Source organism: Vanacampus margaritifer, chromosome 17, assembly GCF_051991255.1.
Source record: "Vanacampus margaritifer isolate UIUO_Vmar chromosome 17, RoL_Vmar_1.0, whole genome shotgun sequence".
NCBI lineage: Eukaryota > Metazoa > Chordata > Actinopteri > Syngnathiformes > Syngnathidae > Vanacampus > Vanacampus margaritifer.
Genome location: NC_135448.1, coordinates 17,860,668 through 17,872,423, shown reverse-complemented (window position 1 = coordinate 17,872,423; position 11,756 = coordinate 17,860,668). Strand labels below are relative to the sequence as shown.

At 43.4% G+C, this 11,756-nt stretch overlaps 2 protein-coding genes across 2 annotated transcripts; one reads left to right on the top strand and one right to left on the bottom strand.

The window, feature by feature from the left end:
* Positions 1-337: 337 nt before the first annotated feature.
* tapbp.1 (TAP binding protein (tapasin), tandem duplicate 1) lies at positions 338-3,831 on the bottom strand. Its single transcript, XM_077548846.1, has 8 exons — positions 3,613-3,831; positions 2,569-2,754; positions 2,250-2,489; positions 1,831-2,190; positions 1,188-1,511; positions 1,020-1,121; positions 745-773; positions 338-664 (listed from the first exon to the last, which is right to left on the bottom strand). Exons 1-8 carry the CDS (start codon positions 3,680-3,682, stop codon positions 653-655), a joined length of 1,323 nt encoding a protein of 440 aa, XP_077404972.1. The 5' UTR covers positions 3,683-3,831; the 3' UTR covers positions 338-652.
* Positions 3,832-4,813: 982 nt separating this feature from the next.
* Positions 4,814-8,559, top strand: tap2a (transporter associated with antigen processing, subunit type a). Its single transcript, XM_077548845.1, has 11 exons — positions 4,814-5,373; positions 5,611-5,725; positions 5,869-5,999; positions 6,087-6,292; positions 6,373-6,570; positions 6,696-6,824; positions 6,922-7,110; positions 7,193-7,366; positions 7,578-7,737; positions 7,893-8,029; positions 8,167-8,559. Exons 1-11 carry the CDS (start codon positions 4,857-4,859, stop codon positions 8,362-8,364), a joined length of 2,154 nt encoding a protein of 717 aa, XP_077404971.1. The 5' UTR covers positions 4,814-4,856; the 3' UTR covers positions 8,365-8,559.
* Positions 8,560-11,756: the final 3,197 nt, after the last annotated feature.

The window sequence follows — 11,756 nt, the reverse complement described above, 5'->3', positions numbered from 1 at the left end:
GTCGTCGTGTGAATCTGAATGCAAGAGCAGCAGTGCAAAAATGAGGTGAGGTGAGGTGACAAAGAATCCTATTGTGTCGGTTAAAGATTTACAGAAATTTATGGCGTTTGCTAACGTCTCTGTTGGTACATCTTCAGGAAGTAAAACATTTACACCACGCAGGACGTTGAGCAAAAAGGCATTTTAAAACTCCTTTGTGTTAAATGTGTCAGTCCTGAAATAAGTATGATGTAATCATGAATTAATTCCCAAATCCTGGTAAATGATTATATATATATATATATATATATATATATATATATATATATACAGGGAAAACAATAACCTGAGTCCAATGTACTGTGTTCAAAATCTTTATTATTTTTTGCAGAACTTAAATTACAATCTATACCAAAATAAAACCAAACACGTATTAGATCACATAAACAAGCCTGACAACTTTCATGAGCACTCAGATTTGAAATTTTCCCCAAACACAAAGCAACGTTAGCAATTATTGGAGGGATTTAAAAGCAGACCACAATAATGTATATATATATTTAATTTACATTAAAAGTCTTGTTGGCTGTCATTAATGTGTAACAAGGAAAAAGTCAAATGCATCATTTTGTTTGGATTTTCCAGTGTTGCTTGACAAAGCGGGAAAGCCTCTTCACTTTTTTTTCTGCAGAAAGTTGAAAGTTAAAAGTTCACATATATTGACAAAACATTGAAATTGACATTTTGTTTGAGAAATAAACTTACCTTGTCTGATTCCGCTGCTTCGTTTGAATCTACAGACGAAAATAAAAGACATTTACTTTATTGCTAATGCTTGCAGTGCATGCTTTGCGCTGCTGGAATCAAATCATGTAAGATATTTGCTGTTTAAACTATCAATATAAGTAATTCAACTTTATTTAGATATTTATTTATTTTGCTATTTGTGGCTGCCTCAAAGGTGCATTAGGTAATCCCAAGTAAACGACAGCAACACGACGTCACCCGACAAGCACATTAGCTTAGCTAATTTTAGCCACCTGAGGGGAGGATGGTCCAGGAGACGATCTTGATGAGGCCGTAGAGCACCAGGGCCACGCCCACCATCGCCATGGAGTCCTCGATGGACGGTGTGCTGAAACCTGACAGGACCAAATTCATGATAGAGTCTGACATGAATCGCAATTTGCGCTTTAAGATCATTTTACCGATGACTTTGAGGGCCACGCTGGCTCGCCGCGTGCCCCCGGGATGCCTGGCAACGCAGGTGAGCTCCCCCCCGCTGCCCAGCTCCGGATCCGACGTGTCCAGCTCCAGCCGGGTGTCCTGGCTGTAGGTGCCGTCCCCGGCCTGCCTGTGGCCGGTGAGTTGGCCGGGTCCCAACAACTTGCTCTTGCCGTCAGGCCCTTTCAACTCCCAGCTCAGCTCCAGGGAATGGGGGGCGAAGCCTGAGGCCTCGCAGTGGACTGTCAAAGACTGACCGGGGGCGGTGAGGGGCAACGGGGATGGGTGGATGGACAAGGAAGGGGGTTCTAGGCGCAAGACAACAACAAAAAAGAGTTATAATGGTGCAACGGATCACAAAAGTCACGGTTTGGATCAGATCACTGATTAGAGTCACGGATTGGATCGTTTTTCGGATCAGAAAAATAAAAAATATATAAATAGTAATTTGTCTTCATTTATTCTATAAATTGCCTTTTCCTTTAATAAAAAAAAAATCAAAATGTCTAATATAGACATTTAGGATTTAGATTTTTTACCAACCAATCCACGGATACGTGATCCAAACCGTGGGGCCTGATCTGAACTAATTGTAGTGGAAGTCCATTCATTGGCTTTTCAACTTGCCTGTGATCTCCAGCTGAATGGTCACCTGAGCCAGAAGGTGCGGCATGTACACCATGCATATGTATATTCCCGAGTGGTCCACTTTGGCTTCCTGCAGCACCAAAGATGCGTTGCCACTCCGGTGCAGCCCCTCAAAGTCCATCATGGCGCCTTCCTCCGGCGGCTCGACCAGCCGGTCCGATTTTCCATCGTAAGCCAGCAGCACTCGGCCGCTGCCTCGGGACTGGTAGCGCCACTCTACAGCAAAGCCGGATCCGTGCAGGGGAGATGCGGGGTCGGCCCAGAAATTGCAGTCCAGTAGAACCTGCTCCCCGAGTCTGGACTGCACCACCATTGTCGTGGAGGACACGCTGAGGACCACTGAAGAGAGAAAAGGCGCATGAGAACTTCTTCAGGTGATTCAAAACCGCGTTCAGTACCGTCCAGCTCGTTGGTTCCGGTGTGCGCGCGCATGATGGTGGATGTGCCGGGCCCTCCGTCCAGCCCCTGAACGGCGGCAGAAAACCAGTCGGCCTGCAGGTATATAGGGCTGAGCTGGCCTGCGAGCGAGGCGGCCCATGAGATGCTGGACAACTGCGGCTGGAACCGGTTGAGCTCACAATAGGGCTTGCGGTTTGAACCTCTGCGAGAGCGCCAGTGACACAGAGTCGCCGCCGGATCTGATCAAAGTGGACAACAAGCCGTGGTTACCCTCCACGTGTTTATTATGACATGTATTTATTGCACACGCCAACAGACCGGCAACATGGTAGACCCTCAGGATGCTGGGGTCATCCGAATCTTGGAGGCCGGCTGCACGGTGGCCACCTGTCCTGATGTGAAGCAGGGACTTGTCCTGGCTCGGCGGCGTCGTTAGGCCGCCTTGAGCCGCCTTCTCGTTCAAATACCAGCACTCCAACGTGGGACAGGCGTGGCTGGCGAAGGCTGCGGGAAGGCCACAAGCAGACAACAAGTGTAATGAGTTGACTCGCTTGTGGCGCGTCAAATGGCAGAGGATATTTTTAGTCACTGGATCAAGGTGAAAGGTTTGTTGGACTGGATTCTTTGTTAATTGAGGCGTGTTATTGAGTGTAATTGTTCTAAAGAGCCAAATAGCCAATAGATGTTGCCGTGTTTTTTAAACTACAATATCTAGCACTTTCTTTTTAAACATAAAAATGTTCTGTTTTTTTCTATTTTAATCTAAAAAGAATAAAGTTTTTTTTTAATATATATATATTTGAATTTAGACTGAATTTATTTGCACTGTTGAATTTTTTTATTTTGTATTTTTGGGTCATTTTTTTAAATGCAAATTTTAATGACAAAACTTAAAAAGTATAGAGTATATTTAAGATAACACTCATTTGAAACCAATAACATTGTATAGGTCAATTAAAGTTGTACAGTTAAACCCTACAAAAATATTTTAAAAGTTACCACTAGTCTTCTTGTTATTGCCATTATTATGTATGTTTACATTAATTGACATTTTAACAATTTGCTAGAACCTCATGTAAAAAATATTTAATCTATTTTCATATATAGAAAGCGAAATTGTAATTGTTGTTACGCGCTTCAACCACAGGGGTGCGGTACACACCAGATTCCCTTAAAAATTTGCCTTAAACGAAGCTCTCGTCGTTGTAATGTTGCATAAGCGTGTGACAACATTAATAAACGGCATCATAATATGAAATGCTCTTGAGCATCGTTCGGTATGCTTTACTGAAAAACGTTTTTGAGGGGAAGTGCATTTCAAGCATTTTTTCCCCCAAAACTGTCGAGTGTTGTGTCGCTTACCTTGCACGAAGCAGCTCAGCAGGAAGACATTACAAATGGACCAAATGTTCGTTACGGTCGTTCCGCTCATTCTTGCTTCTTGTTCTTCTTCTTTTCGTCGTGTTTTCGTTGTTCTTTCAGAAAAAAAGTGAGTCGAGCAACCGTAACGTGTCTGTGTTTGGTTTCCAACCCCCACAAATACTTTCACTTTCACTCTCCGCGTCACCTTCCGTTTCTGGGAAGGGTGCACACGAGATAAGAAAACACCAGTAAACTGAACACAAATACGTTATTACATGAGCATTTGTTGTCACTGCGAGGGCATTGCAGTAAGCGTACTGTGTAAATGCTTAATGAAAATCCAGAAAATCAATACAATATAGCGGGGCTGCAAACAATGAACTCTAGTTTTAAATATACAGATTTACGTGGTTGTGTAATTTCACACTTGATGGATGGGTCGACACGCCAGTCACTACGTATTTATATGTATACAAGACAAATAAGAGTAAATTTGACATAATATATTGCTTTTTTTGTTGTTGCTTTGCAGACAACAATCATCGCCAGAGTTCAATGGCGGAGTGCTTACCGCCTCTACGACAACAAACACACACACGCAAACATTTAAAATCAAATTAAGTTAAAATTTTAAACTGAAAAAAACAGACTGCACTTCCCGTTATATTTTAAAATGTAAGGAAAAGTTTTTGTTTGTTTTAGTACTGTCACTTTAAGACTGTAATGTGAGTTCAGAGATTTGTTTCCAAATACATTATAAATTATAAGATTATTTATGAAATTCCCAACTAAGGAGGTACTTCCGCGAATAAATCTGCCGGTCATCCACTGATTGAGATGAGCTTCCGAAGCCTGTTAGCTAGCGCCTCTCACCGTGTGGCATTAAACAGCTTGAAGCCTTTTTTTTTGTGTGCCAAACTGCTGTTTATTGTGAAGTGAGCTGATCTAAAACTTATGTGCTAACATGCTACATTGCTAGCATGATGTATTCATGTTGTTGGGTGTGTGTGTGTTTTTTCTTCTTCAAGTAACTAAGTAACAGTAACTAATAATATACCGTATTGAATTTGTGAAAAATAGTTCAATAACACTAATATAGTTTCACATTTCAGTACTGCATAGTTCTTAGAGTTTAGTCTTTATAGTGGAAGCACGCACGTATCAGAAGTCGGGTGCGTTTCCAGTAAAACGAAACCAAAAGCAGACAGTAGATCCACTTCTGGTAGGTTTGACACGCAGGCTGCATGCGCGTGAAAATGGGGACCAAGAGTTCAGCACTTCGCCAAACGTTTGCTGTGTTTTGGGCGCTGGCGGCGGACGCCTGCCTGGTTCACGCCGCGGCGCCGGTGGTGGTGGTGTGCGCGGTGAGCTCGTTTTGGCCGTCGGCGTGGCTGTTGGCGCTGCTGCGGTGCTGTTTGGCGTTGGCCGCCCTCTTCCTGCTCAACTCCGGGGAGCTCCCCCCGGCGCCGGCTCGTTTGCTCGCCTTGCACAGCGCTCTCCCCGCCGCCTTGGACTGCGTCGCCGACCACATGTGCGGCGCGATGACGATGGCGGCGAATGGGGTGACGCGCTGCTGGATGATGTGCGCCGGAGCCTCTCTGGCCGCTGCCTTGTTTTGGGAAGTCGGCGTGCCGGACTCCAACGGCCGCAAAGCGACGCGACAAAAGCCAGGGGTTTTGTTCATGAGGGTGGTTCGCATGTACAGGACGGACTTGGTGCTGCTACTTGGAGGCTTTTGCTTTCTCACCTTGGCCGCCGTTTGTAAGTACTTTGATGATGATGGTGATGGAAGGGGTCGACTCGAAATGGAGTAATACGTGTCTATGTAATTTACAGTAGTACCTTCACTTACAAGTTTCATTCGATGTATGGTCGGTGGTAAACTGACTGCTTTTTTTATATATATATCGCTTTAAACACACAATAAAAGACAGAATGTAAAGAAACGACACTGCCTTATTCGGGGAATTTCTCTCAGAGTGTGTGTTTGTGTCTCAGGTGACATCCAGATCCGGTTTTACACGGGCAAGGTTATTGACAACCTGCGTGACAATTACATTCCAGATGAATTCTTGTCAGCTCTGCTTTTCATGGCCTTGTTTTCAGTGGGAAGGTGAGAACAACGCTTAAATATAATTATCACGTGCAACCGTAGGAATAGAAATGACACAACATCATTTATCACAAATCATTTGCAGACCCCAAGTTAGAGAAGCCGTGGTAAAGTGAATGCTCATCTTGGCTTTGTTTGAGCAGCTCGGTGGGCGCGGGCGGCAGAGGGGGTCTCCTCATGTGGGCCATTAACTCCTTCAAGTGCCGAGTGAAAGGAAAGCTGTTTCAAGCTCAGACCAAACAGGAGATTGCATTTTTTGACGCCACAAAAACAGGTATGGCATGAAAACGGAAAACTCACTCGAAAAATGTCATCCGTGTGACTTCTCGCCAGTAATATTTTGTATTTCTTCCGTGTGCAGGTGAACTCACCTCCTTGCTTTCCAAAGACATCCCCCTTATGGCGGAAACGGTTTGTCTGAACATCAACGTTCTTCTGAGGACCCTAATCAAGACGGTGTACACGCTGACCTTCATGTTGAACCTTTCATGGGCGCTAACATGCTTAGTGCTCTTGGAGGTCCCCGTCACTGGCCTCATAGAGACCATCTCCAACAAACACCACCAGGTAACGCCGACGGGTCCAATTGGCTCCGCGGATGACGGATCCGATTGATGACTCACGAACGAGCAACCCCGTGTTCGCAGCGGTTGAAGCAGGCCACGCACGACTCCGTGACTTCGGCAAACGAGGTGGTCAACGAGATCCTCTTGGCCGTCCGGACCGTGCGCAGCTTCCACGGAGAGCAGCACGAGGCCCGTCGCTATGGCAACCGGATGATGGACACGCACAGGCTCAAGACCTGGCGGGATATTGTAAGGATCGGGTCTCTTCTGGCACAAAGGGTACGTAAAGCTCTCGGCAAAGCGGGATTTCGGGATTTACTGATTATTGACCATTATTTCTACTTTAAGTTACTACGGGAGTTCAAGAGCCGACAGAGGTTGATTGACGTGTCTGTGATGTGTAGCTGACAGGTTTGGCGATCAATGTGCTGATGTTGTGGTACGGCAGGCTGTACATCCAGAGAGGCCACATGACCACCGGGAACCTGGTCTCCTTCATCCTCTACCAGTCCGATATCGGACACAACATCGGGGTATCGGCTCTGAAAAGTTTATATTCTCAAACTGGCGTAAAATTGTGGGCGCTGGAAACGTAGGTTCTCATATTGGGAATGTCTCCTGCATTACCAGAGTCTGATCTACATCAGTGGCCACATGTTGACCTCGGTGGGCGCCGCTGGTAAAGTCTTCGAGGTTCTGGATCGACAGCCTCGGATCAGGACGGATGGGGAACTCGCACCCGATAGGCTTGCGGGACACGTCGTCTTCCGCCGTCTCGACTTCGCCTACCCGGCGCACCCCGAGGTCGCCGTGCTGCAGGTGGGCGGTCACGATGGAGTCATCCGGGTTACGGTCATGCGCAAAAGCTCAATGGAGGCATTTGTGCTCTCTGGTGTATTAGGACTTCTCTTTGGAGCTGCCGGTGGGTCAGATGACGGCGCTGGTCGGCATATCTGGAGAAGGAAAAAGCACCTGCGCCAGTTTGCTGAAGCGCTTGTACGAGCCGCAGGGCGGACAAATCCTGTTGGACCAAGCCGAGCTGGAATCATATGACTGCCGCTATCTCAGCAGGAAGGTGAAAGGCCAAACGGAAACGGTTGTTGTGACACGACATGTTTTCGGATTTTGATCTTTCTGTACGATATGAAGGTGGACCAAAGCATGAGCATTCCAAGTTCCACGGATGGCTACGTGGTCTTGTTCAGCTAGCGTTTAACATCGAAATGCGCATCAGCGCCACCTACAGGACTGGAGTCAGATGGCAACAATCTTGTGTTTTTTCGCAGATTGCGGTAGTCAGCCAAGAGCCGGTGCTCTTCTCCGGAACAATCAGACACAATATTGCCTACGGCCTGGAGGGCTGCTCTTTGGCTGCCGTCCAGGAGGCGGCGCGCCAAGCCGACGCCCACCACTTCATCGCAAAGCTGGAGAAGGGCTACGACACCGGTGAGCCAAAGTGGACTTCATTTTGAGACTCACTTAGAAAAAGTGAAAAATGTTTGGACGGCAGTGAGCTTGACTGGCTTGATTTTTGCCAACTTGCGTCAAACTTGAAGGTTATGACTTGAGACTTGCTTTTGAAGATTTGATTGTCTGTCCAGAGGTTGGTGAGGGGGGAAGCCTGCTGTCCAAGAGCGAGCGGCAGCGCGTGGCCATCGCTCGAGCGCTGGTCAGACGGCCACAGGTTCTCATCCTGGATGAAGTCACCAGCTCCTTGGATGAGCGGAGTGAAAACAAGGTAGAGTAAAAACAGCGGCGGAGGCCTGTCATGAAAAAAACATCATCCCAAAATACTTTCAAATTCAACCTACATTAACCGATTTTTTTTTTTTTTTTTTAAAGTTTACAAAAGTGTGTGTTGGTCTCACCGGACAGGTCCTGCAGGAGCTGCTGAGGCGTCATGATCGAACCGTGCTGCTGATCACTCACAGACTAAAGACTATCGAGAAGGCCGACTGGATTGCGGTGATAGGCGGCGGTGGCGTTCGGGAGTACGGAACACACCGCCAGCTGATGCAAAAGAAGGGAATATACTATAAAATGAGAGATAAGCTCACCACCGCGGGAAGCTAATGTCGCGCCAATCTCGGTCGGCCAAACACATCGCAAGCACTGACCGACATTTACAACCTGTCTTGTGTTTTCATGTTTATGATTCATTAAAGATTCAAAAACAGAAAAGCAACACAACTATTTCCTTTTGAGGGAACACAGTTGAGTGTATGAAAATGTTTCAGTAAAATCAATAAACCAGTCATTTCACACAAATATCTTGTACTATATCTCTATGAACGTATATCTATAAAGTGTTTTCAATATAAATAATTCCTAATAATTATTGAAGTAGTTCCAAACTACTATTTAGTTGGTTTAAAGACAAAACTTTAAAGTTGTGAAGGCTTGCGTTAGTAAGGTCATAACATGTTAACATCTACTACAAAAAAAAAATGTTTTCATTTAATTGGAACACGAAATGGTGCGGAAAAGCCTGCCAAAAAAAACAAAAAAAAAACACTGCCATCTCAGGGTTGAGAGCTGCAATGTAAAATGGCCGACCCACCTGGAAAGTCCCTTGTGTGTTCACTTTCGTTTTGTACAATCGAGTAAAGTGACTTTTGTGGTTACTCCCGTTTTAAAAGTCGCATAATGAAAGTTGATGTCTGCACGAATTTGAGCCCTTAAAAACGTCAAGATTTTTCATTGTTGTGAAATACTGATCTATATAAACTCAGGACAGGAAAAAAGTGCATTTTGTAGTATTATAGAACTAGCTTTTATATTGCAACAATCTACATCAAATTTAGATTAGTGTCTGTAATACCCACTTCATTTGTTAATCTGGCCCACATACATTTACATTGAGTAATTCTTTAATAGTAAGTAATAAAATAAAAAATGTGAATACAATGCAAGTTATTTCCCCTACCCCCGATACGCTTGTTATACAACGCTTGGGTGAACTTTGCCGAGTCGTCTTGAAAGTGGAGAACCGAGACGACAACAGTTTGTTGAATTAGCGGAAATCATCATATACAGCAAACATGACACACGCAAGCGTCCCTTCGTCAACGCGTTTCACGCTTGCTTAGCTTGGCATTGGAGCGGCTTTGGGTTTATTTTATGCTTGAGAAGCAGCAATGCAGGTTTGAGGTCATGGTTTTAAAATCTGATGTCACCCAGACAGTTTTGCTGTCTGTTGATTTCTGAAGGGTGGGGGGGGGGGGGGGGGACGCTCTGGCATCTAGCACACTGCCATCTAGCGATCCTGGAAAAACAAAACTTTTGTGTTCTAGGGCCATATTTGAGTTTGAAAACAGCCATGTCATTCGTAGATGAGATTTAACAGCAACAAATAAGGGGAAAAAACTAAAAAGGATCACATGTAAGTTTTCTTTAGTAAAAAAGTAAAATCTTAATTAATTCTCATTTTAAAATATTCATAAAGAAATACCAAATTCTGCAATAAAACAAATTTTTAATCATTCAACATATATGTATAATTTATCATATTAATAAATTATAAAATAGTGTTGTTTTTTTTAAATAGCTGCATTTACAGTTAATTAATCAACCGCTTATTTAATTCGATAAACAAATAAAACCTGTGGACACCAATAGATTTTAAATCTAAATTTAACAGTTCATTACCAATATGGACACTTAAAAAGTAGTTCATTTTAGAAGATGCCAAGAATTATGAATTGTGTGTTTACTGCTCTGTGGCAAGGAACGCTGCTCAAAGTGGCCAGTAGGTGGCGATCTCACACTCCAAAAAGCTTGAGAAAGTCGTGACCCGTGACCTACAAAGGATGACACAATTTAATTTAAAGATGATTTTACGTGCAGAACATTTTCATTTTTATTTATCTGCGTGCGACTATTGACACAAGTACCACACATTTGAAAATGACTGGTTTCCAGATTAGAGGTTTGTTTTCATAAAAAAATGAAATGGCTATCTTGGAGGTCATTAGTAGCTTATTTTCTTATTTTAAGATCTGTTGAACTCATGCTGTGTTTAGCGCCTTCCTTTAAAAATAAATGCCACACGCTGCTGGATTAGAAAGCATGTTAATCTCGTGCAATCCCATTTCATCTCAGCGATCTCGAGGGCTCGCATTCAGGGTTTCCAGTGTGATCGAAAAATGATGTTTGTGATACCATTCACATGGAAATGGATCACTGCACACCCGTGCGTCTCGTTCGCATCTCAATTGAGCAAGAGAAACTAATCTGCCTCTTTCATTTTAGGGCTCTGATGTCATCGTTGCGATTTGTCGACTCTCCAGCCCAGGAAGAGGGGGAAAAAAACAAAACATTTTCATCTTCCAGTTTGCATGACTGGGAATGCAAGTCAGTAGTCAACGCAACAAGCAAAGACTGAGTGTGTTGAATATTTGCGAATGAGGGGGAGAGAGAGAGAGAGAGAGAGAGAGAGAGACTAGTGATGAGTCAGAGGCGGCTGATTGTGACGTAATCCTCTCCTTCCACACCACCTCACGCACGAACCATACAAACTGGCCCGGTGTAAGATGGACCTGCTCTACCTGATGTTAAACAAATCTTATGCAGAAAGTGCTTGCCAATGAATTCCAACTCTGGCTGGACGATAAAATAAATAAAGACACAATGACAAGCGTTGTTAAAAAGCGTAGTTCTCAAATGTAAAGTACAGCCTAAATAATAGACTTGTAAATGTAAATGTAAATATCAACACACACACCAAAAAAAATGAATGTCAATGATTTAGTTAAAATGTATTGTAGCTAAATAAATGCTTCAAAACTAACACAAAAAGACAAATGTATTGACCTTAAATTTTAAATACAACTGACCTACACTTAGGCAATGATTCATTTACATTCTGCTAGAGGAGATTTTGATTTGTCACTAAGTATACTGTAAATAAATAAAAATTGGGATTTGGGGATTGGTAACAAACACGACCGTTGTATAAAATTAGTTTCTCACCATGATGGAAAAAAAAAAGATGAGCAATAACCGACAGCAGGAATACCTAAAAAAGTGGGCAAAGATTGGAATTAAATTCTTCTTTAAAAATAAATAATAGTAAAAATAAATAAATATATATATTTTTTAAACTAACACCTGGAAACAAATGTAAAATATAGAAATGTAATATATATTTTCTATTTTATTACATAATAAATGACAGCCAAATGAAATAAATTACAGGTTTGCCAGTGCCACTACCTGATTTAAAATTGTGTCCTGACTATCTTTGGGTCCTTTAAAAGTTCTTATTATTTGGAATCATGAGTCGAATTATTGTATTATCTTATTGTTTTTGTACTGCTGGAACCTTCAAAAATGTTTTCCTTCACTCCACTTTTGTAGACACAGTTAAAACACACGCCAACACACGCACGCACACGCGCGCACATCAAAAACAAGTATCGTCTCGCCGGCCTCCATTGCAGTGACACAAGCGCATGCGCATTGCC

Excerpts from the sequence above, each read along its gene's own strand:
- tap2a (XM_077548845.1), top strand. The coding sequence starts at position 4,857 with ATGCGCGTGAAAATGGGGACCAAGAGTTCAGCACTTCGCCAAACGTTT. Across the intron at positions 6,000-6,086 it reads TTTTGACGCCACAAAAACAG|GTGAACTCACCTCCTTGCTT; the intron begins GTATGGCATGAA and ends TTCCGTGTGCAG. Across the intron at positions 7,111-7,192 it reads CCGAGGTCGCCGTGCTGCAG|GACTTCTCTTTGGAGCTGCC; the intron begins GTGGGCGGTCAC and ends CTGGTGTATTAG.
- tapbp.1 (XM_077548846.1), bottom strand. The coding sequence starts at position 3,682 with ATGAGCGGAACGACCGTAACGAACATTTGGTCCATTTGTAATGTCTTC. Across the intron at positions 2,490-2,568 it reads GAGGGTCTACCATGTTGCCG|ATCCGGCGGCGACTCTGTGT; the intron begins GTCTGTTGGCGT and ends CACTTTGATCAG. Across the intron at positions 2,191-2,249 it reads CGGAACCAACGAGCTGGACG|TGGTCCTCAGCGTGTCCTCC; the intron begins GTACTGAACGCG and ends TTCTCTCTTCAG.